This window comes from Ambystoma mexicanum, chromosome 5q, assembly GCF_040938575.1.
Source record: "Ambystoma mexicanum isolate Mex_15411 chromosome 5q, UKY_AmexF1_1, whole genome shotgun sequence".
Taxonomy (NCBI): Eukaryota; Metazoa; Chordata; class Amphibia; order Caudata; family Ambystomatidae; genus Ambystoma; species Ambystoma mexicanum.
Window position 1 is genome coordinate 524,706,669 of NC_090933.1, and position 24,935 is coordinate 524,731,603.

Sequence of the window (24,935 nt, forward strand, 5' to 3'; positions counted from 1 at the left end):
TTGAGGCAGCACTATAGTTAATATATGTTTGGGCATTAAAATAGCCTTGAGTACTTTTTTAAATACCATCAATCTTACACTTCTTTTTTATAGGTATTTAATATTTCAATGTGTAATGTCACTGCGGGCCTAGAATTATATGATATAACTTCAAGTGATGACATCAAAGTCAACGGTCATGTGATGACACTTCCTGTGATGTCCTCAGGCAAGTGGTGTCATTTCCGCTATTCCTGGCATTTTGGTGAATTGACATCCCTGGATGGAAGGAGTGTCATTGAAAACCACTAAATCTCACATTTTGTTTGCAATCAGTTTCCAAATGTTATACATTGTTAGTGGACAGTCCTGATGTGAGACAATTTAAAGCTTCAGAGAATATGTGGGGATGTGATCTTAATATTGATTTAGATAAGGTAAGCCAGAGTAAAGCTTGGGTAAGACTGCACAGACATTTCCCCTTAACCAATCTCACACAGATGTTCCTATTTGCCTATGCAAAAATATAAATTTTGGTTGTGTGGGAAGCCTCAAGCAACAAAAAGACTTTGTTATCATAGAGGTGATAGTTAAGATTATAGGAGTTCAAATGCTATTCTCTCCATTGTTTATCTTTAGAGTATCCCTCCTAAGACATATTAGATGCTACTTATAGAGGGCACTTCTGGGACAAGAATGTTGAAACTTATCGAAATTGTGATCGCCTTGGCTATTCAATGCCTGCTATCAAATTTCAAAGATATCGCTAAACAAAAGGTCAAGAGTTGGTGGAATGTATTATATTGCCACAATTCGCTAGATCTTAAAGCAAAACTACTGTGCGGTATATATATATATCATTACATTACTCACCGTAATCGTATTTCTGATGCTTGTATCTGCTTAGATTCACATGCTGTGCATAAACCGACATCTAGTGGAAGCTGCAGAGTATTACAGTTTGTTTTACGAAACTCGAAAATGGGTGTCGACACAGGGCGTGCCAGTAATACTATCCCTAGTGTGACGCCCACTGTACCCATGATCCCTCACGCGTCTAAAACCCTCAGATTGTATTTTTTCTGACATGAGGTAGAATGAGGAGTAACGCGAGTACAGATAATCCAAGCAGATAGGTAGAAAGATAAGACTACAAGCATCCATGCGCCTTCTCTCAGAGGGGAGAAAGGGTGGGTCGCATGTGAATCTAAGCAGATATAAACATCAGAAATACGATTACGGTGAGTAATGTATCCCTTCTGAGGCTTGTGGAATCTGCTTAGATCACATGCTGTGCATAGATTAGCGAGCAGTGTTAGAAGAGGGAGGTGGGATGCGAGAAGGGTCATGAGCAAATAAATGTCTTAGAACCGCTTGTCCCACTTGAGTATCTGTCTTGGAATGGGTGTCAATGCAGTAATGCTGAGTAAAAGTGTGAATAGAGCTCCAAGTAGCTGCTTTGCAAATGGTGTCAAGGGTTACATTTGCAATGAAAGCCAGAGTGGCCCCAATGCCTCTTGTAGAGTGGGCTCTTGGCGTGAAAGGCAGAGTTTTTTCAGAAATTGAGTAACACAGCTGGATACAGTTAACAAACCACTTAGAGATGGCACCTTCAGAGACGCGATCTCCCTCTCTGCCTGTAGCTACGGAGACAAACAGTTGGTCTGTTTTCTTTAGCGGTCTGGAATTGTTTACATAGTATAGGACCACCCTACGCACATCTAGGGTGTGTAGTTTGACCTCAGCCGAGCTTTGTGGGTCTTGGAAGAAAGCCGGAAGCTCGATGGACTGGTTCACGTGGAATTTAGAAATAAACTTAGGTGAGAACCTAGGGTGTGTACGTAAAACCAGTTTATCTTTATGAACTGTAAAGAAAGGATCCTGCACTGACAGAGCCTGAATTTCACTGACCCCTTCTTATAGATGTAATAGCTACTAAGAAGGCCGTTTTATAAGTCAGGTGTTTGAGACTGCTTTTATGCATGGGCTCGAAAGGGGGCCCCATGAGTTTAGATAGCACCACGTTAAGGTCCCAGCCAGGTGGTGGGTTTGAAATTGGAGGGTGAAGTCTCTTTACTCCTTCCATGAAGGCTTTAACCACTGGTACTTTCCACCACAATACCTTGCTATGGGAGGTGGTGTATGCTGACAGAGCTGCCAGGTGTACCTTCAGCGAGTTAAAATCCAACCCTGCGTCTAGCAGGTGGAGCATGTATGTGACAATAGTAGAAGGAGTGCAATCAACCGGGTTGATTTGCTTATTCTGGCACCAGATGACGACTCTTTTCCATTTGTCAAAGTAGCAGTGCCTCGTGTTTGGCTTCCTAGATTCTTTTAGAATGTCCATACATCTCTGTAGTAAATTGAGATGTCCAAACTCTATGACCTCAGGAGCCATGCTGCCAGGTTCATTGAGTTGGGTTGAGGATGCACTTTGTAACCCTGGTGCTGGGACAGTAGGTTGTACCAGCCCGGGAGTTTGATGGGTTCGCACACCGCTAGTCTGCATAAGTGTGGGAACCACGGTTGTCTCGTCCACATGGGAGCAACTAGGATGAGCGTCATCGATTCTCTTTTCATCTTGTTGACCACCTTCCTGATGAGAGGTGTTGGTGGAAAAGCGTACGCAAACATCCACAGGGCGTTCCCCTGGGAGTCTGGTTGGGGGAATCTGGATGCGAATCCTGGGCACTGTCTGTTTTCGCTTGTGGCAAATATCTTCTCTCAGTGGGGTTTCCCCACTATAGACCTATCTTCTACGACTTCTCTGTGTAGACACCATTCGTGTTCGTCTGGGAGGGGATCTCTGCTCAAAGCATCCACCAGAGAATTGAGATCCCCTGTAACATGTTGAGATGACAGGAAGATGTTCCGTCTGAGTGCCCATATCCAAAGTTTCTGGGCAAGCTTGGACAGATTTGGCGAACCAGTCTTCCCTTGTTTGTTCAGGTAAAACATGGCTGTAGTGCTGTCCGTCAGGATCTGCACTGACCTGTTCAACAGGTAGGGCTCGAACGCTAGAAGCGCTCTGAATAATGCCAGGAGCTCTAGCAGGTTGATATGGTTCTTGGCCACTGAGTGAGAACAGAAACCCTGAGCTGTGTGGTGGAGATGGTGTGCTCCCCACCCTATCAGGCATGCGTCTGTTGTGACTACCGCCTGTATCTCGGGATCGTAAAAGGGTTTCCCCTTGGACAGATTCTCTTTTGTCCACCGATGAAGGCTTTGTACAAGTGTTTTGGCGAAACGACCACTAGCCTGACCACTTGCCTGAGACCACTGTTTCGCCAACCATTCTTGCATGGGACACATGCGCAGGCGCGCGTAGGGGACCAGGTAAATACATGATGCCATCATGCCCAGCAAGCACATTGCTTTGCGTACCATTATCTGGCGACCGGCCTGATATTGCGGAATTTGCAGCAGTATATTCCGAATTCTTTCCTCTGATGGAAAGGCCAACCCCTCTTGAGTGTTTAGAACAGCTCCTAGGAATTGTTTGGAGGTGCTTGGCACCAGACTTGACTTTTTCTCGTTTATGGAGAAACCTAATTCGAAGAGGAGGTTGATCGTTCTTTGAATGTTTGTTCTGCAAATTACTGGGGTTTCCCCCGTGATGAGCCAGTCGTCCAGGTAAGGGTACACTGGGATTGCCTCCCTGCGTAGGTGTGCCACTGCCAGTACCTTGGTGAATACCCTTAGAGCCGAGGCTATACCGAAGGGCAGTACCTTGAACTGGTAGTGCTGACTGTCCACCTTGAAGTGCAAGTACTTTCTGTGCGCTGGGAACAGGGAAATATGAAAATAGGCATCTTTCATGTCCAATATTGCCATGTAATCCCCCTTTTTTAGCAGGGGGATTACCTCTTGGAGAGTAGTCATGCGAAATTTTTGGGGGTTGACATACTTGTTTGCAGGCCGTAAATTCAATACTGGGCGCATTGTCAAATTCTTTTTGGCACAAGGAAGTAAGTTGAATAAATACCCTTGTTTACCTGGTGTCCCGGGACGAGTTCTATTGCGTCCTTTGCTAGAAGATTGACGATCTCTTCGAGGAGGATCTTCTGGTGGTCTAATGAGTGTATTTTTTGTCATGGAGGGTGGTTTTGGGGACGCTTTAACAGTTCTATGCAGTATCCTGCGGACACTGTGGGCAGCACCCATCGGTCTGATCTGATCCCTTCCCAAGCTTGGGTGAAGTTGGAAATGCGTCCCCCTACTGGGGATGCGTGAGAAGAGACCCTGAACGGAACGCCACTGTTTTGGTGGAGGTGTGCCGCCGCCTCTACTGGGGCTGCCTCTACCTTTACCACGTCCTCTCTTATTACCCCTTCCAAAACCCTGGGTAGACTGCTAGTTGTTGTTGTTCCATGGTGTACCCTGCCCCTGGGAATAGTTGGATCCTCTCTAGGAATTCTGTCCACGTGGGCGATGAAAATTGCCATTCCCGCTTTTATTTAGGGGTTTGTTGGTTAATTGGCCCAGGGATTTGAGAGGCTCGTACTCGTCCTTTGCATTTTTCAGCGCATCCTCTACCGCCTTTCCAAACAATAGATCCGGCTCCACCGGTTTATCTATTAACGATGCTTGGGTCTCGGGTTTGAACCCAGATTGCCGTAACCAAGCATGTCTTTTGATAACAGTGCTTTCTGCTATCAATCTGCCGGCGTTATCCGCGGCATCAAAGGTTGCTTTTAAGATGCAACCGGACACGGCTTTCCCCTCCGACACAAATCGTGCCAATTGGCTCTTTAAGTGTTCTAGGGCAGAGTCTGAGTGCCGCGACCTCTTCCCACTGCAGGCAGTTGTAACTCGCCAGCAGGGTGGTGGAGTTGGCAATCCTTGCCTGGTAGGCGGAAGTGGAGGCTACCTTCCTACCCAAGCCATAAATCTTCTTGCTCTCCTTGTCGGGAGGAGCTTCGGACGATGACAGGGGTGTTCCCGCCCTCTTTCGGGTGTTCGTAACTACCAGGGAGTCCGGTTTCAGATGCCCCCTTATGTACAGCAGGTCTGATTGGGCTGCCCTGAAAAGCTTTTCGATCCTAGGGTTTACTGCCCTGGTGAGGTTGGGATTTACGAGTGAAGGGTCTATCCTCCTTTGTATCGATTTAAGGATAGGGATGGCCTGGGCAACAGGTCTCCTTTCTCCCACTAACTCTTCGGCAAAGTCCCTCTCTTCTTGTGCTCCCTGGGTGTCAATGTGGAAGTGTTCTGCCGCACTGGACAAAACTTTCAAGAGAGGTTGGTTGTCGACAGGGGAGTCGGTAACCGGGGGATCTTTGTCTACTGGGGAATCTACCCTGTAGGTTCCTGGGTCGTCCTCTTCCTCCTCTTGGATCTCGTCATCCCCATAGTAGCCAGTCCCAGTTTGGTCTTCCAACATGCCCAAATCAGGATCCTCACGAAAAGGTGGATCTTCATGATATTGATTGTAGGGCTGTATACAGAAAGGGTCTGAGAACCTTGTTGGTGCTTCAACGCGGGACTTCTTACTTGGGGGTATGGGGTCCCTAGAGCCTGAGGGTGATGCCCCGTCGGGGGTATATGAGAAGAAGTGCTCAGGAATCTTGGCATAGAAGTCTGCCAATGAAGACATCCTTGACATAACTCTGTCTATGTCGTCACTAGACCATTCTCTGGAGCTGGGAATGACTCTCTCCTGGGAGAGTTTCCCTGTTTTATCCTGACTGGACCTATTGGTTTGTGCAGGGGTCTTTAGGATGACAGAAGACTGAGACTTGTCTGTTTGTCTTAGTGGAGTAGTAGACTGCGACCTGTCTGTCTGCTTCTGAGGTGTGGAAGAAGGCAAAGACTGCTTCTTTTGTTGTTTTCCCCCCTCCCCGTGGTTGGAAGAGTGTTTTCCCTGTTTTTTGGCCCCTTTGGAGCTTTCCGACGTCTGGCGCCGAGGTTCGGGGGTAGAGTCCCTATCTCTCGCGTGTGGAGGTTGGCACTCGGGAACAGCCGTTACGCGGTCTGCTGACGCCGACTCCTGGAGTGCGGCCTGGGGATAGAGGTTGGCTTCGTCTTCCGACGATCGGACCTCCGTTACCTTAGGGAGCGAGGCACTTTTGGCAACAGTGGATGGCTGGCTGGAGTCATGCGGCGATCTCGATCGAGAACGACTAGAGGACACCGATTCGGTGGACCGTTCTCTGTGTGCCTCTTTTCGAGAACTCGACGTGTGCGTCAAGTCTCGGTGGGACTTCGTGTGTTTGGTGGAAGTCACCGGGGGTTTTCCCCATAGCCGCCCTGCTGGACGACCTTCCGAGGTCGGGGACTTGCGCTTGGCTGTCTCTCGACACCACGTTGCCCTCGCCGTCCGCTGCCATCGCTGAAGGCGCCCTCCGCTGCCATGGCCTCTTGACGCCTGGCGTGGTGGGCCCAACGCTTGATCGAACGGTCCTTTAGTGTTATCGGTTTAAACCTACTACACGCTCTGCAGATCGCCTCGGGGTGGTCCCTCGGCAAGCAGAGGTTGCACGTGGCGTGTCTGTCAACCCAAGGGTACTTGCGGTTGCACTTGGGGTAAAATTGAAAAGGGGTATCCTCCATATGCACCCTGTGGCAGCGGGCTAATGAGTGTAGGAATATATAAGAATGTACCTATATATTTAAGAGTGTAGAGTATGTACCACCCCCCACTCTCCCTACTTGCAGGGCCGAGGCCAGAGGCCTTCCGAGGCCCGGGCCGAGGCCAGAGGCCTTCCGAGGCCCAAGTCCGTCGTGCAGCTCTCGACGGTCGATTTCTTCTCCGGGCCGGCGTCAAGGGTTGAAGTTCGGTGACTCGACGTTGGGGTGGAGAAATGGGGAAATCTAATGATATTTTTGTAAAATTATGGCTAAGGCCAGGGAACTCCACGGGATGCTTCCGACCAGGATGGCGGAAAAAAACAATCTGAGGGTCTTAGACGCGTGAGGGATCATGGGTACAGTGGACGTCACACTAGGAATAGTATTACTGGCACGCCTTGTGTCGACGCCCATTTTCGAGTTTCGAAAAACAAACTAATACTCCGCAGCTTCCACTAGATGTCGGCCCATGCACAGCATGTGATCTAAGCAGATTCCACAAGCCTCAGAAATATATATATATATATATAGTAACATGGAGTCCCTTGAAAAGAATGTTCTCTAAATCTAAAAAACAATTTGCATATAATATCCCTAATATGCATGAAGTACAAGTTTCCAAACTTCCTTAAACACAGCAACACATTTGCTTTGCTCCCTGACAGGAATTTGCTCACATGATTGCTGATATATTTGGTGCTGGAGGTTTTGATTATGAACATACCGAGTAATATTTTGACTTAATACTCTGTTCTAGATTATTTATCTTTGATTTGAATTTTAAACACACACTATTGTCTAACATTGATTATTAGTTTAATAATTGGTTTTGGTACCTTTATATTTCCCTATGTATTTAAATATACAATTGTAATTTAGTGAATTGAATGATGTAAAACACAATGAGTTACTGTGTATATAATATGAATATGACAGTATATTAAATACCTTGGCTACTGAATTAGTCTATTCATTTTATGTACCAATAGCTATATCCCATTACATTATTTTTGCCTCCGACGGGTCTCGCTCAAACTCTCTGTCTTGTTCCTATCCTTCCTGCATCTTTCCTCTCTCACATGCATTTGCTTCCCATGAACTAGGGCAGTGTAGTTAATGAGTTTTTCATTGTTAGAACAGAATTTGTATATGAATTATTTTTGATAGTGCAATCTATTGGTTTGTTGCAGGATATGTTCAGTTACTGTTTTATGCTGTTGGTGTTAACTGTTGTGATATACACCTTATACTATGTTGTTTATATGGATGATTTTATATGTAATGCATGCAACAAAATTGAAAAGAATAAACAAACAAAAAAGATGGTGCATTGATCCAAAATGCTTCCGATACTGGATTCATCACTTTTTTGGTTACTGCATTGTGCCTCATCATTGAAATGTAGAAATACTATGAATGGAATAGTTAAAAATGTATTTAATGAGCAACACATAGAATTGAGTGATATTTGTAGAGAAATGTTAATGATGAATGTTGTGGTTTGAATACCACTCGGGTGCATCCGGCACAGAGGAATTTCTGCCCGGTTACATGTGGATTCTGATTCTTTTTACTCAGAGTGCAAGGGGGAGTCTGCTGTAGCTACATATAAGACCATACTCACAAGGAAGAGTGGTCTGAACTGGAGTGGTACCTATTGTCAGACATAGACATTGTTGCCTTCAGGGCAATCAACTTGAGGTAAAAAAAATAAAATCCACCCATAGCATCCACATTCTGATTTTCCCCGTCTTGTGAAAAAGAGAGACAGTAAATGATTCCAACATTGTGGTAGAGGTTTGCACATCCAGATCCTCACTGACAAAAACCGTGGGTCAGTGGGGCATCCACAGCAGTCATTTTGCTGAGTTTCTGCCACAACACTCTTACACGATCTGCAATTGCCAGGTTGAAAGACAGCAGGGTTTACCCATGCACTTACTGGCCAAAATATCAGGAAAGTCGTATTGTACCACAGACCTGGTAGGGACAGTCAACCCCAGAGATACCATAATTTTACCAATGACCAGGTATAAAGTGGTGTATGGGTGTGCCTATGGCGTGACCAGGATTAAGCAGAGTTTGAGTTGTGTCGAATCCATCTGTCCAAAGCCAAGGCAGCCAAGGGAACTCCTCAGGGTAGAGTTCACCAGGAAAACACACACCTTCCTCCCATCACATTCTGCATGCAGAAAGGCATAGGGTTCCCCTCTTAATCATCAATTTACCCCAAACTGATGAAGAAATGGTGTCTGGAGACTGGGCCTACTGTGATGAATCCTACAGAGTCATCACTGATTCCCTGGTGATGGTCTCCTCCCACATGGCCAGGGAAAAGCAGCCTCTACCTGATCCTGACCCTGGGGGTGGTGTCAGGAGGGAGGATCATGGACAAGGAGATGAATAACGGGGCGAGGGGAGAGTGGTGACTGATGGGAGGGACACAGTATTCTTCCCCTTTCTGTGAGGAGGAAACCCTAATTCCAGAATCTTTTAAGGCATGTCATGTAACATCTAATGTTTATGATAGTTGTTGTCTGCATAAAACTGTCCAACAATGTAACTTGAAATAATGTGGAACTTCCTTGGACTCCCAAGTCCCAGAAAGCCTCAAGTACGGAGACAATGAAGAGGAGCAAGGAGTCAATGTGGAGGGAATGTGACACCAATTGTAATGTGCATTCTAGTGGGCAGGATCCAAGTCAGCTGTGTGGGACATTTAAACCTGGAAATTGCCTGCAGCTGACAGATCAGAGTAGGAGAGAGGAGGAAGGCTGCAAAGTGCGCAGAGCGGGAAGCGAGTCCAGAGGCAGAGGCAAACTCCCCGAGAAGAGCCGTGGAGAGAGCAGGAAAAGTCTGCCGGTAGCAGACTGTCAGCTTTCGGTACCGGAGAAGAGGAAGTCAGCTGAAGTTAAAGTGAACTAAGTGGAGATGTGGTCCTGCAGAGCTGCACTGGTTCTGTTGGCAAAGCACTCAGAAGCCGAAACGAGACTCAAGCAAGACTCTGCATAGCAGGGGAAGCTTGCACAGCGAAAACGCATTACAGCAGCCACACAGTTAACCAGTGACTCAACCTAAGTGAGTAGGGGACCCTGTGGCGTACAAACAAGTTAAAGAATATTTGGGAAGCAATTTTGAATACCGACCAAATAGAACTAAAAAGAAAAGGCTAATATGGTACAATTTTCTTGATATGAGATGTCAGTTGGGGGAACCTGGAACAAGCATTGCCAAGAGACATTGAAAGAAAGGTTGACAGACCGAGCTTGAACAAGCCCTCATATATGGGATGTCAGTATGGGGGAAGCTGGGACAAGTAGTACCTGAAGTCAAGAAAGGTGTTTTATGGAAGCCATATCATGTAACACCTAAGAGGAATGTGAATGTTGAAGAAAGATCTGATAGAGCAACAGGAAGTGAACCTTTTGGCAAGAGATACCTGGCAGTAGCGCACACCGGTGGATCTGCATGAGCCAAAAGGGAGATAATCCTGGCAGGAGAGTAAACCAGGTTATCAAGAGTTTCAGTTGGGAAGTTTCCTGGCAGTAGAGTGTACAAGGAAACTCGTTTTGAACTGGTGTGTTGAAGAGAAACTGTCATATAAGTTGTTGTTTTAATTGAACATTTTGTCATCCAGAGAATGTGAAAAGACTTGCCTTTTGACATAGTTTAATCAATATTGGAGAAAATACATTCTGTTTTGCCATCTGGAAAGACTAAAAGATACTTCCTATTTGTTAAATTCCAACAAGGGCTGTGGAAGAGACATTTGTTTCGCTATTCTGAGGAAAGTATTAAGTACAAGAGACATTTGCGCCCAGACGCCTCTGGGTTGGGTGCGCTATATAAATTGCAAAAATAAATAAATACATTAGCGTTACCTTGAAGAGACTGGTCTTGAAACAGAACATTTTGAATAATTTTCCCGAAATAATCCAGGGGAAGGGTTTCAACCCATGGACACAAGGATTGTTTTGTTTGAAGTTATATTTATAAATGTATGTATTTGTAGAGCGTGCAAAGCCCACATGCAACTAGGCGCTACCATTTAAGAATATGGTTACAGAGTTTTTTCATTACATACGTTTGACATAGTACAATTTTCTTCGCCTTACATGTTTAATTTCTTGCACGTTTTTGTTGAATTGAAGTTGGAAACATTTACCTTGCATCTTTTGGTTGTGTATAGTAGTGTGAGGGTCAGATTTAGTTTGGACACAAGGTCAGCCTGCTTTAGCTTTCAATGTCAAAATATGTAATGGCTTGTTGTTATAACAAATTACCTGTTCTGCAAGTTGAACATCTTACTGTGGGTAAAACCAATCCAAAATCCTTTGGCTTTGAACGAAATACTAATCCTTCAAAAACACAGGAGACTTATGAAGTTGGAAGCTCCCCTAACTCCCAAGAGACAGTGAAAGGAAGTCTGAATAATAACTGTTTAAGCTACCAGAAACATCATCCCTCTTTTAAATTAAGTATGAGGACTGATCCTCATATTTCCTTAAAGGAAGTTATAGGGAACAGAAATTAGTTTAAGAGTGAACAAGAAGTGAGAAAAACAAATGTCACTAGGGACTTCAAGTCCCATAATTCCCTAAGTACTGGGACGAGGTAGATGGCTAAAGAGGAACAATACTGCAGGAATGGTCATGATAGGGAAAGTTAGGCCTTTATCCAAACCCCTATCTGCTACCAATCTGTGTACACTTCACATGTCGGACCCCCCACAATACTCTGATACCTCAGTGTATAGGGACATTTGATGCTATGGCTTCTGCAACCAAAGACAGAGCATGCCTCATTGGTGAGCAGCTAGTAGCAAAGTAATGCCTCTGCCAAAGCCCTCAAGTTCCACAGTGGCAGCCTTGGAATTACCCAGTGGAAATGTTCTTCAGGCACAGAATGTACGTATAGGTGGAGACAATGTAGTTTCTAAAGCAGATGCCCTTGCGTTTTTGTATTTATAATTTGGAGGAGCCACATCACACCCCATTCCCAGTCTCCTTTACCCTAAATCTCTCTTTTTGCCCAATAGATTAACTCTACTTTAACTACTTCAGAAATGTATTGACAGTTACCGAATCTCTATAGGAATCAGGTTGTTTGGATAACTGGTGTTTGCACTTGCAATACACTTTAAAAATATACATATAAAAAATATTCAGACACTTCACGGAGAGTAACATCAAATTAGGCTTTCTTGGCTACCACAGAGAACACCAACTGCAGTGAGGACTTACTGGTTATTTCTGATGCTGTCTCTGTCCCAAATGCAAAGCCATTTCCATACTAATGTGGTGTAGAGGTATCATTAAAATGTTGGATTCCTCTAAAGAATACAGTACAGAGCAATCTGCTTGTAGTCTAATATTAGTCTGGTATTTAATGAAAAAGATGCAATATGCAACAACCATTAATATTAGGTATGTCATGCTTTCCTAGTTCACGTTCATTGAAGTTGCTTACTGTGGCAAGTTGTACATTACAAAAGAACAATGCTGCTTTTCAAGTTATGAACCATTTATAATGCAAAGAAAAAAACATAACTATGGATGAAACAACTTACCTTCAAATTTAGCCCTAGATTCTGATCAGTCAAAATGTTGGTATATGTCTCAAACACAGATGAAAAAGCCTCGTGCTGGATGTTGAAAGAGACTGATGAATCAATCTGATGAGAAAAGGAAGAGTTACAATCTGTGGTTGATACTGGTAGCTTATCTGTGTTCAGATACTTTCAGTTAATTCCATAGAGAAAAGAGAACGATCTGAATTTGTGCTAATAACTATTGCTAAAGCAGAAGCAGAAAAAGGCATAGATGAAGTGAACACACAGAGCACAAAACATAAGGCAGAGAACATGGTAGACAAAGAAAAAAGATAAGCACAAGGGCTGGGTCAGATGTGACAAGGCCATTAGCCAGGTGGGAAAACACAGCTGAGTGTTGATAAGAAGAGACGGACAAAAAATAGCAATAACAAATTACTTTGATATCAGTAATGTTCTTTATGATGGATGTTCCTCCCACAGATTCCTCATCTTTGATATTCTATTTCCCATGCCAGCTGTCCTCAGAAAGGTTCCCCACAAGTGGACGCGACGCTGATTCACACACCACGACGGACATTACCTTGGAGCCAATATATATGGAACTGCCATGCACCAGGACCAATTCTGTCTTTTTTTCCAAGTACTCAGCACCAGAGGTGCCAAAGAACCGTTCAGGTGTATGAGCTATTCCCCAAGTGTGGTGGTTAGGAGGGCGATGGGATCCTGTGGGAGGAACATCCACCGGAAATAACATTACAGAGAAGTAATTTGTTCTTCTAATGCAGTCCTTCCTCCTACAGATTCCTTATCTATAGACGCCCATAGCAGTACATAAACCTGGAGCAAAGAATAGAAGAAAAAAAACACCACCTATACTACAAAACTGTGGAGGACTGCTGGGCCAAAGCGAGCATCCTGCTCTGACACGGAATCCAGGCAGTAATGTTTGGAAAATGTGTAGCGCGACACCCACATTGCCACTTGACAGACGTCTAGACCAGGGGTCCTCCCTCCTGCAGCCAGGCCTCTGGTCGAATGAGCCTTGAGACCCTTAGGAACCTCCATCCCCGCATATTGCAGCATTCTAAAATGCAGGTTGTCTACCATTACAGATTTTGTTTAGTCACAGGCACGCCAGCAGAAACTCCAGTATAACCCACAGGAGCTGGTAATCTTTCCCAGACATCCCTCATTCTGGGGGCCCTCGCATGGTCCAGCCAATGAAATCGTTTAACCAACTTAGAGTGCTGAGGGAAAAACACAGTGTAGAGGAGGTCCCAGATATGACCTGCACCCCTGCCACCCATTGTGAGTTGCCAGTAAGGTACTCACTGTGGTATGTGATGTACGAGGAACAGCTGAACCAACAAAGGGCGGCAATGGGCCGCTGCCCTGTGTACATTAGAAGATCAATACCTGTTGAAATGCCCATAACCAGGCAACCCTGGGAAGCACGGTACCCAATCAGACAACCGTACCTGCCATTGGTACGAAACAACGAGTATTTACAGACTGTCCACGAGGAGACCCCGAATGCCTTAATGGAAGGCCAATGGAAATAGACTAATGCCTAGGCAGCCCCGAGAACAACCAGAAGTGGCTACTGAAAGCTATGCATGCCAGTATCGACAATTGCAAGGAGAATTGTAATGGACGAAGGGGAGAGACACTGTGAAAACGTATGAGAATGGTGCCATGAGACAAGACGGAAGCAACCACCTTATTGAACGTGTGTAAATAAGCTTGAAACGCAAGAGGCTAAGTAATCGATACCGCCTGCAATGCTTAAGTAGAAGAACAGAGCGGCATGCGCCAACTATATATGTCTACCTCAATACAGCACAATGTACACGTGCGACTCCATTTTGTTTGAGCAGAAGAAAGCCCAGGCGGCCCAGGCCCAACTGGCTGAGTTTCACATCTAGGTCCAAGCTGAGGAAAAGAGCGGGATCGAAACTTAACAAAGGATGGCTCATGCCGGGGAAATCGAGGCCAACCAGAGAAGGGGAGGTGAGCATGAGCTCACGAGGCTCCAACTTCAGAGCACGCCAGCCCGCCCGTGAAGGTCAAGATAAGAGAGGCCCATGCAGGTGGCCAAGCGAACACAGAATCAAATGCACGAAAAGACTGAGAACTGAAGCAGATTCACGGTGGACCCACACGTGACCAGACAGGCGCGAAGATGTACCACCGCCTGATGTCATTCAGAACCAGAGGGTGCCATAACTTTTCCTGATAAGAGACTACAGATCTGAGGCCATACCCAGCCAACTAATTGACACATAGCCCTAAACCACTGATTGATGGAAGGGACGCAGGGTGAATCTTGGGACACCAGGCACCAGGGTGTCTATTCTGCATGCGGCTAATAAAAGTGGAGATTTATGTTTAGGGGTGTAACTTGCCCAATCACAATGGACCATGTAATCTAGGGTCCAATAGAACGTCGTACTTTTAGTGACGTCAATCAGAGTTATCCAATCCGTATGCTTTATTTTCATATACAAATATAACACCTATATTTAAGTTACCTTTCCCAACCATTTATATTGCATGATGTTTTTTTTTTTAGAAGTGTACGTCAATGATGACGAAGTTTGCCCATAAAAGAGGCTGTGGTACTGAAGTTCGGGGAAGTCGGGCGAGAACTGTGTTCGCGATGCTGTTGATTCCCACAAGCTGATGTATGTATTAAATGGACTTCCCTTTGCCAACTTACTGAGTCCCTAGAATTTATTTGGGCTGGAGTATGTAAGTCCTGCACCCTGTCCTCACTCGGTGCAGCTATCTTGTCTTACAAGTTTTTGGGGGTTGAGTACTGACCAATGAGCCTGTCAGTAATTTCCTCTCCCCGAGAACACTAGTAAGAGGAATTTTCTAACAGGTGAAAATCCGACACAATCTTGGGTAAGGCAGCCGGCCTTGCTCCCAAAGTGACTTTTTCCTTGGAAAACACCAAGTAGGAAGTATTAACAGACAATGACGGAAGCGCACGCACTTATTTCTCTGAAGTGATGGCCACCAGCAAAATCCCATTAAGGCTAAGTAAACAGAAAGAACAACAAAGAGGGCTCATATGGAGCCCACATGAGGAAAGTCAAAACTAAATTCAAATCTCACCTAGGAACAACAAACTGGAGTGGAGAAAACAAGTTGCACAAACCCCACAAACATTGCTTAACTGTGGAGTTTGTGAAATAAGAGGTTTGTTTAGTGGCCCTTTTTAAGACGGAAATGGCATCCATGTACCCCTTTTACAGTGACAACCCGCAGACCCTTCTGGGCCAAAGAAAGCAGGAAATCCAGACCCATAGAAGTAGAAGGGTGAGAGTAGATACTTCTCTCCTGACACCAAGTTGAGAATGTACATCTCTTGCAGGCATACATGGATTTAGGGGCTGGCCTCCAAGCTGAAAAAGAGTACACATAGGATGCTGCACGACAAATCACACTGCTTGTATCTCAGCCTATTAAACAGGAAGCATTAAGGTTCAGACTGCTCAGGTTCGGATGAAGGACCTGCCACCCGACTGGGAGAGTAGACCCTCTCTCTACAGGCGGCAAAGGGGAGGACAGATGGACATGTCCAGAAGCTCTGGGTAACATCCTCAGATTCCAGTTCAAGCGATCGTCATCAACGTGGACGTGAAATGTTTTAGTCTACTGAGAACCAGCAGAATGACAGGGATCAGCAGGAACATAAAGAGGAAATTGAAGTTCCATTCAATAACCATTGCGTCCACCAGCATAGAGTGATGGGCAGAAATGACAGTCGGGCACAAAATTGTCAGTCTCAAGATTAGACATTTCCATTAAAAAAAGGGGATGGAAGAATACCTCTCTAGCCTTATTTTAAAGAGGAACTTCCATACCTGGAAAGACTTGTGTACATGCGCCTTTATAAATGACTTATCATATTATATCTAGAAAATAAAGGTAAGGGTATGTCTGCATCAGGATGTAAGTTATTAAAGAAAGCCGTCTTTGTGTCCAAAACGCCCTATTCTGATCCACACACTACAAAAACAGAGTGCAAAGAAATGATGTTAGCAAAACGTGTTCAAAACCAAAAGTATAAGTATGACTCCAACAACAATGTTCTCCAAGGCAAAAACATTTGGATCCAGAGGTGGATCCCCTTTCCCTGGATTATGAGATAGGATGGCAAAATTGTCTCTTTAACTTTGTGTCTTCACTGGACTTGCAAAAGACTTGTTCAAGCAAAAATGTCTGTAATAGTCTTTCCGTAGAATCTCCTAACTTTGGAGATCACCCGGTGTACTCCCCTGCCAGGAATATTCATACAATTTCAGCTGCCTGCCAGGACTTCTTATATGTTTCAAAGTTCTTTGATTATCACTTCTCCCTACACTGACATCTCATTCACTTATACTTGATTGGGGTTTGCCTTCATTCTTTGCCTTGTCTGCATTCAAACATTCTTCTTGTTGGTTTTGAATGTATATCTCGATATCCGGTCATTGCATCGACAACCAAAGCATCGACAGCCAAACCATCTAAAAAAGCATCTAAAAGAAAAGCATCTAATGCATTTTTTTTAGATGGTAAAGGGTTTAATTTAATAAAAATAGGGTTTAAAGGTTAAAAAAAAAAGAGGGGTTGGGGGGTCCCCCCCATAAAAAGAAAATGGAAAAAAGTGCATTAGATGGTTTCTTTTAGATGGTATGGCATTAGATGCTTTGGCGGTCGCTGGAATGACTATAAACCTTATATCACATCTTGTCTGCATTCAAACCAACTTGGCCTTTGTAGTTTCCCTTGTCTGCATTCAAACATTTTTCTTATTGGGTGCTGAATTTGTACTTTGCATTGACTGCATTTAAACAAACTGTGTATTTTCTGTATTAGCAATCTTGTACCAAACATTTGTTGGGCGCGCTTGTCGGAACGCCCTGGGGTTTCCAGCTGCTATGGGCAGACTCACCGGTTTCGTCCAGCGTTTTCGTTGCTGCTTGCGCCGCTCTGGTGTGGCTCCTTCACCGGCTTTCCAGTTCTAAGTGTGCGGACATTCCTCCAGGGACCTGCTCGGCTCCGTGGTCAAACACCAGCTTTCCTTCTGGGCCCAGGCTGGAGAATGTGATTGTGTCAAGCAAAACGACCTCCAGGAGGTACTGTGCTGCTCTCAGCTTCTCCATTGCCCTTCTTGCTCGCACGCACACAGTGCTTCTCTTTTTCCAGCAGCGTTCTCCGTTTCGCCAGCTCCGTCGGTGTGCTTTGCGTTCGTGAGCCTTAGCATGGGTGACAACATCTCCTCCTGCACTGCTCGACTTGACAGTGCCGTTTCCATTTTAAAATGTCCTGTGTACTGAAGGCTTGGAAAAACAACTAGCCTGCAGGTTGTACTTCGAGCACCCGTCACCCAACATAAACTCCCTCACTCTCCTCCTTGTCTTAGTACCTGAGTGAATAGGAGTTGGAGTCCATGGATGTCATTGGACTTTTAGATCGTAAATGTTTTTTCTCATGGATTTCACATAAAGGCATATTAGAAAAGGGTGTTGTGTGAGTTGTGGATGTTTGGATTAAAGGTGGGGACCTTACTAGAATGGCAGGAGGCCATAAAGAACTCTGGTATGAGAGGGGCTTTGTGATGAATCCTAGGGACTACTCACTAAAGCCCTGCCTAAAGTCTCCTCCCAGGTGGCCAGGGAAAGGCACATGCTTCCTGATCCTGACCTTGGGGGTGGTGTTCTGCAGCAGGATCACCTAGGATCAGAAATGGCAGAGGGGAATGAGAGGGCTCTGTGGGATGAGACACAGTATTCGTCTTCCACTAAGGAGGCTATTTTACAAATGTCAAAATATGTAATGGCTTGTTGTTATAACAAATTACCTGTTCTGCAAGTTGAACATCTTACTGTGGGTAAAACCAATCCAAAATCCTTTGGCTTTGAACGAAATACTAATCCTTCAAAAACACAGGAGACTTATGAAGTTGGAAGCTATGAAGTTGGAAGCTCCCCTAACTCCCAAGAGACAGTGAAAGGAAGTCTGAATAATAACTGTTTAAGCTACCAGAAACATCATCCCTCTTTTAAATTAAGTATGAGGACTGATCCTCATATTTCCTTAAAGGAAGTTATAGGGAACAGAAATTAGTTTAAGAGTGAACAAGAAGTGAGAAAAACAAATGTCACTAGGGACTTCAAGTCCCATAATTCCCTAAGTACTGGGACGAGGTAGATGGCTAAAGAGGAACAATACTGCAGGAGTGGTCAGTTCATTAATGTAAATGACCCACCCCTGAAAGAGACTAGGAAGCTTAAAAGGCCACCTCGGGTTCAAGCATTAGAAGGAGAGGGAGAAGGAGAAGCTAGGAGCTATTGTCTGAGCGAGCAGGAGCAGCAGTGTAGACTGTGTATGCAGCTGAGGTCAGAACTGGAGGAGAGAAAAGACCACTGTGAAGTTAAAAACAGTAGCCCGTCCGGAGAGGGTATATACCACCAGTTGTCCCATTGCGGAGGTCGTGCAGTGGGAAGAGTGCAAGAGGGATGCTTGCCCTTTGAAGACTTGTTGCGCAATGGCTGAGCAGCAGGAAGCAAAAGTGAGGGAAGTTTCCATTGAGAGGCTATCTCCGGTGGCTGGGGTGCACCAGAGAACCTCGGGAGCAAAGGAAGCTCAAGCAAAGAGTAGCGCAGGTGAAGGCAGACCAGGAGAAACTGTGCAGAAGTCCTCTGAACGCGAGAGAATCGGAAGCGTGCAACTTACCCAGTGAGTTCACAAGTTGCAAGTGACCCCAGAGCACTTCGAGACTGCTCGCGTGTTCAAGGCAGGCGTTTTCACTCTGGTATGAGTGGGAGAGGTGTTAGCAGTAATTTTGAATTCCGAACTATCAGAAAGCAGCGAAAGTCGTTTTTGTTCAAACCAAATAACTGTAAATTTAAGCATGTGATTTATGGAGAATCTAACAACTCGATGGGGGCAATGTTGTTAAAAGCTAATGCATACAACTATTACCCAAGCCAAGAGAAACCAAAACCTAAGCAATTAAAATCCAACAGATATTGCCAAAGTTGAAAGGGGAGTAATAGAAGGTCCAAGGGTTGTGAGTCTTGTTAGTCATACTTTGGGGAACATAACAGCTCATAGTAACACACACTACCAAAGCCAAGAAAGAAGCAGAGACAAGACTCTATCCTTGTCAGTATTTGGTTACTTGTGCAGTGGGGAAACATAAGTGGCAAAAAGGCTACCCTTCTGGGAAAGGTTATTCAGGAGAGGAGCATAAGTTGCAGAGGAGGATTAAAGACCCCCAATGTGGATCTTGTTTTCCCTGATGAGTTGCTAAAGTTTTAATACTGCAAAATAATTATCACTCTGAAGCTTTTCTAATGCTGTTCTGTGTTGAAGTTTACCACTGAAGCACATTCGGTTTTGTGAAACTCTGTTGGGCAGCGGAGTATAGCCGGATGGCAAACATTTGAAGAAGTAGGCCTGGCATGGAACTAAACCAGATAACATTTGATCAAGTGCTGTAAAGGTGAGCTAACAAAGACAATTTATGTTGTTTGGGGTGCTTAAGGAAGAACTGTATAAACCTGCTTGAGGGGAATTACATTTCTTTGAAAGTATTCAGTTGTGGCAAATCATCCTGACAAAGAACATTTTTGTTGCTTAGTGAAGAAGATAATTCAGAGGCTCATTATTACGCAAAGAAGAGAAAGAACATTCTATTTTCTGTGGCATATCTTTAAAGTGTCGGAACCTTTTATTATCAAGTTGATGTTACAAAGAACTGTGTTGGAACTTTACAAACCAGGATTGCCTGTTTTGAATTTTTTTTTAATGTTTAAGTGTGGAGCAGAATCCTGTTTGAATCTGGGGATGGGGAATTCACCCATATCATGAAAAGGGACTCTGATCATATTACGAATTCAATTGTTATATTGTGTTGTTTTGACTGCCATGCATTTTCTTATGGATATACTGAAGTCTGAGGGACAGATATCCCTTGTTAAGAGTGTTTCCTTTAGTTTATTTTAGGCTGGAAAATCCTGGTCAGGGTAGAGCTAATGAGGCGTTTTATACAACCTTTTTATTTAATAAAATGGTTACTTATGAGAACAAATCTGTATAGTTAGAGCCACGTGCGGCACCTTGTAGAATGATGCATGTTACTGAAGCCTGCATGTGTAAAGGCTTAGGCAATCCACGTTTGCATGAACGCTCATGTCTATAGACAGCGAATCCTGTATGAGCACATGTGAACCACGCGCAACCAAGTGCATTCTCTAATGTAAGCTCTCTTTGCATCATTTGAACTGCTCCTGATACCGGACCTGGAGTGCGCAGGCAGGAGCCCAGCACTCACCCCAGAGCTAAGTGCCCATCTGGTTTAGCCAGTGTTTTATGCCCGTCCAGGAAGCATGCTTGTGGGTGAATGGGTATATGTATGCAGGATGTTGTAATGCTCGTTTCCCTATACTCCCCATCCATCATTCTTTCCCCTATCCTCTATCCGGTTACCCTCAACACCCATACCCATCCAATCAATGTTTCCCTACCCCTCTTTCCCTGCTGGGGTTGCGGAGGCCTGTGTAAGCTTAGACTTGCAGGCGCCAAAACCACAGTGGGGGTAGTTGGTTCATACCACTCCTGCGCCTGATAGCCTGGAGCCTGACACCAGTCACCAGCTCCTTAGCCACTCCTGCAAGATTTTCAATGGGTAGAAGTGGACCGCTGCATTTGAAAACCTTTGAACAATGGAAATTTAACACACACATATAAAGTAAAAGATTTGTTGCTGGCGTATGAAGCCAACGCTGTTAAACCCATTGTTCTTATAACTGAAGACTATAATTGTTCAAAGAGTGGTCGTGTGTCCTCAGTTTAGAAAAGGGAACGCTGCAAAGACCATTATAGAACACTTAAACTGACAAGCCCAAAGTTACAATCTTTATCGTGGGAAAACTACATTAATGAATGGTCACGTGTGCCTTATTATGATTCCCCAAGGAACGCCATCCTTTGCTTCAATGGGAATACAATTACACAATCACTTTCAAATCTCGAAAACTACATCAAAGAGTGGTCGCGTATGCCTAATTGTGGTTTTCTCTGAAAGACTAAACCTTATACTTTGTACACAAGTATTCACAAGAGTATAAAAGACTGAAGAAGAGAACAAGCATTGCCTAAAGCCAATAGGTACCCCATACTGAGAGTGAAGCTCAATCTTTCTCAGAGTTTAGAGCAATCCAGCAATACTGTGAAGTCACCAACAGTTCACTAGAATAAACCAACAAGTACACAACTGTTACCTGAGGCTAAGAGAGTGGCACTTAGGTTCTGGGTAATTGTTGTGAAAGCTGGCAGAAAGGTGCGGGTAATGTTGGGAAGGAGAATTGGCTGCTTGTGAAGAACATTGCTTTTTTTAAGTAGATTTAACCTGTAATGCCCAAGACTGAGGAGGCCAGAGAGAAGGGAGTTTTGGAGGCAAACACAGGTTACCATTGTTGACAGTAAGACAAAAGAGGCTTAGAAGCTGCCCCTTTGAAAAAAGGGATTTGAAGGAAAAGTACCTGAAGAGGTTGAAACATTGTAGAATAAATCTGGTCAAAATTTGTCTCAAAGTCATTGAAGTTGTAGCAGTACTCCAAAGTTAAGAAGAACTATAGTTGTTGAAGTATATAATATACTATTGTAACTGTTGAAAGCACAATCCCAAGAATCCTAATTGTTTACTCGGAACGTTATATCATTGACAATATGGATGCTGCATTTTTCTTTTGAACTGTGGCAAATCTTCCTGGGGGATTGACAAAGCACCGTTGCCAGGATTACCATTGGGGCTATTTTGCTTGAAGTGAAAAGTGGAAAGTGGAAAACTTCACCCAAGAAGCAGGAGATTTGTTGCTAGTGCAACTTTTGTTAAAAGGAAGAGAATTATTATAATTGGAATGTTTTTCTGATGAACTTTTGCTTTGACTTTAAATCCTGAGAAAGGGAAATCAGCCAGGACTTCAGAAGGTTATTTAGGATATTGTGCATATTATTTTGAATTGCCATACCTTTTATTCATGTGTTTGTTGCTTAGAGTTATCCTGTGTTAGAGTGATATGATATGGCATTTATAAAGTGCCTGTACACAATTGTTTCTAGGTATGACACGACAAGGAGGGGGAAACAGAGGGCGGACAAAACAACGATCTTACTAGGACTTGTGTCATTCAGATTGCGCAAGTGCAGGGAGGAGGAAGGGGAGAAGTGCCGTGGGAGGAGGGGAGATGTGCAGGTAACTCAATAAGTGCAGCCAGCAAGTGCATAATAAGTGCAGAAAGAAGGGACTGTAGGGTAGCAGATACAGACCATACGTGCTGGGGTGCCTGGAGAAAGTGCAAGGGCAACTGGACATGCAGGAGCCTGAGAAAGAGTTCAGAGGGTGGCCAGGTGACCAGTGCGTAGAGCAGTCGGGGGGTGTGTTTCCTTAGATTTTTGAATAGGCATGGAATTCCTCAGCGGAGTAGGGAAAGTGAGGCATTTTGAAATATTTTCTTTTAAAATAAAATGGCATATTTTGAAAGATCTTCAAACAGCTATCTGCCTTGCATTACTGACCTCTCACACCATACTAGGTTTTAGTTCACCTGCTCACGAGATGGGGAGAAGTAGGATTTACCATTAACATATACACCTTACATTTTCTAGAGGAGGTTTTCAGAAGTGGGGGATATTACTCTATTCTCCTCACTGACAATGAGGTCTGGCTAAAATCTAATGAGATTGGTAGATTTTTTAAGAAAAATACAACTGAACACTGCACCAGTTTGATCAACCACCCACCAACCAATTGGGATGGTTCAGGGGTTTAATCGGGACAAAGAGCAGTATAAAGTGTGCACTTGTGATGGTGGAGAAGGGATAGACTGAAAACAGTTTGATAGGGAGACTGTGGAATCACAGTAATCATGCTCCATTCCACTATGGTGGTGTCTTCTTTTGAATTGAACTGCAGAAAGCCACAAACTAGGGTGTGCCTGCCGTTGCTTTGTACAGTGAATACGAACTCTGCCTTTGTAGGGGTTGTTAAGGACAGGATCTTGCAACAAATCAGAGTACGACATGCGCAATATCGTGGCAGTCCGTAATGTAGGTGTAGGGGACTAGGTTGCGATGAAAGTACGATTCCCTCTAAGGGGGGCCAGGTCACGCATGGTCAGGACTAACCAAAATCATACAAGTCTTGCAAAATACCTTTACATCAGATAGGTGTGGAATATCAACTGAATGAGCAGGTAGAATGGTCCCTATTAAGAGGTTAAGTAAATGTCTGGGTCTGTATATACAGGAAACAGAGATGACAGCAGACAAGTGCAGCAAGTTGGAAAGGGGAAAGCAGTGGGAGTCACAGGTGAGCCCAGAGGGTCCAGGAACTAACACCCAAATGAGTTGGCAATAGACCAACGTACCTTTTTCTTTTTTTTTTAAATGTTATCGCCTTGAGAAACCCAAGATAACGGCACTGAAGATAAAAGCTGTCTGAGTCAAAGGTATGTATAAATCGCATCACGTCTGGACACATGCCGCAGGCACGGCTCCCCATCAGTGCACTCTAGAATGCAGCTATGGCTATGTCAAATCCAGTTCTAGCAGGTCTGTAAGGAACTCATGGTGGCAACAGTAAAGACAGACAAGTGATCACAGTTCAAGGGTGTTTAATAAACTGTATAAATGGGTTGTAAAACTGCCTAATCTAAATCTAAGATGAGAGCAACTGCCTAATCTAAACCGAAATCTAAGATGGGAGCAAGCTACTAATAAGGCAGTCCTAGTGGCGTCTTGTCAAATCAATGGGCCTATACTAAAAAAAAACTATTGCCAGTCATTACAGCTAATTTCAAAAAGAGTGTGGGATAATGTTCACAAGAAAAGAAAGAAGTGTTCACAAATGATAAGGCAGGATGTTATACCTTTGAGCACAGCACACTCCTGGGCCACGCCAGCATGAGGTTACAGTTCCTTTCAATGATGGCAGGACCTTTTGGGGCCAAGTCTCTTTCCGGCAAAGTCTCTTGCCTTTGACGGCCTGTTGAACTATAAACAATAAACAAAACAAAAGTTCCTTTGGTAATGTGTCACGCTGGGCGATTGCTCTTCACCCCTTGGATCCGTCTCAGCCGGGCTCTGATCCTTCTTGGCACGTTAGCCTCCCTCAATCGGGTTCACTACGGCCTTTCACTCAAAACGTAGCACTTGACAGCCTCACTGTCTTTTGCAACAACTATACATTGCGGGCATCCCTCATCCGGGTTCACATTTGCCAATTTCACAGTTCACTCTGTTTTATCACAATGCAGGATTGAATTCTCTTAGCTTTTCCTTTGGCATCCCTCTGTCAGGTTCAAATATCCATTCTAACACAGTTCATGATTCAATCATTTCATCAGAAAAAGTGGGGGATTTCCTTCCCCTAGTTTTACAGTTCGCTCAGATAACAATACCCCCTTGGTTCTTCCCTTTACCTAAGTTCGGGTCTCAGCCCCCAGTTAGGCTTTCGTTAAAGCCTCCTGCCAGGCTTCATACAGTTTTCCTCTATGTGCCAAAGACTTTTGAGTGTACAAGGGGTTTTGCTTGAACCTCTTAGGACCACTTTGACACTTCACACAAGCCTCGCCTAAGGCCTCTTGGTTTTTGTAGTTTCCACCAAAACAATGCAACCCAGAAGGGCTTCAATCAGAGACCTTCGAATGAGCTCCCTGCGACGCCTGTCCACTCTGCTTCTGAACCTTTTCTAGGGTTTCTTTAAGGTTCAATTACACAAGTTCATTGTTCAACAAGGTGGCCGCCTACAACCTTGGGCCCAACACTGTTC

At 44.4% G+C, this 24,935-nt stretch overlaps 1 protein-coding gene across 1 annotated transcript in view; it reads right to left on the bottom strand.

Annotated features, from left to right (window-relative positions):
- PRKDC (protein kinase, DNA-activated, catalytic subunit) overlaps nt 1-24,935 on the bottom strand; it is a 3,362,625-nt gene that overhangs the window by 1,988,480 nt on the left and 1,349,210 nt on the right. The window contains exon 38 of the mRNA XM_069621025.1: nt 12,119-12,223. Within this exon, the coding sequence (XP_069477126.1) occupies nt 12,119-12,223 (105 nt within the window). The remainder of the gene's footprint in view (nt 1-12,118; nt 12,224-24,935) is intronic.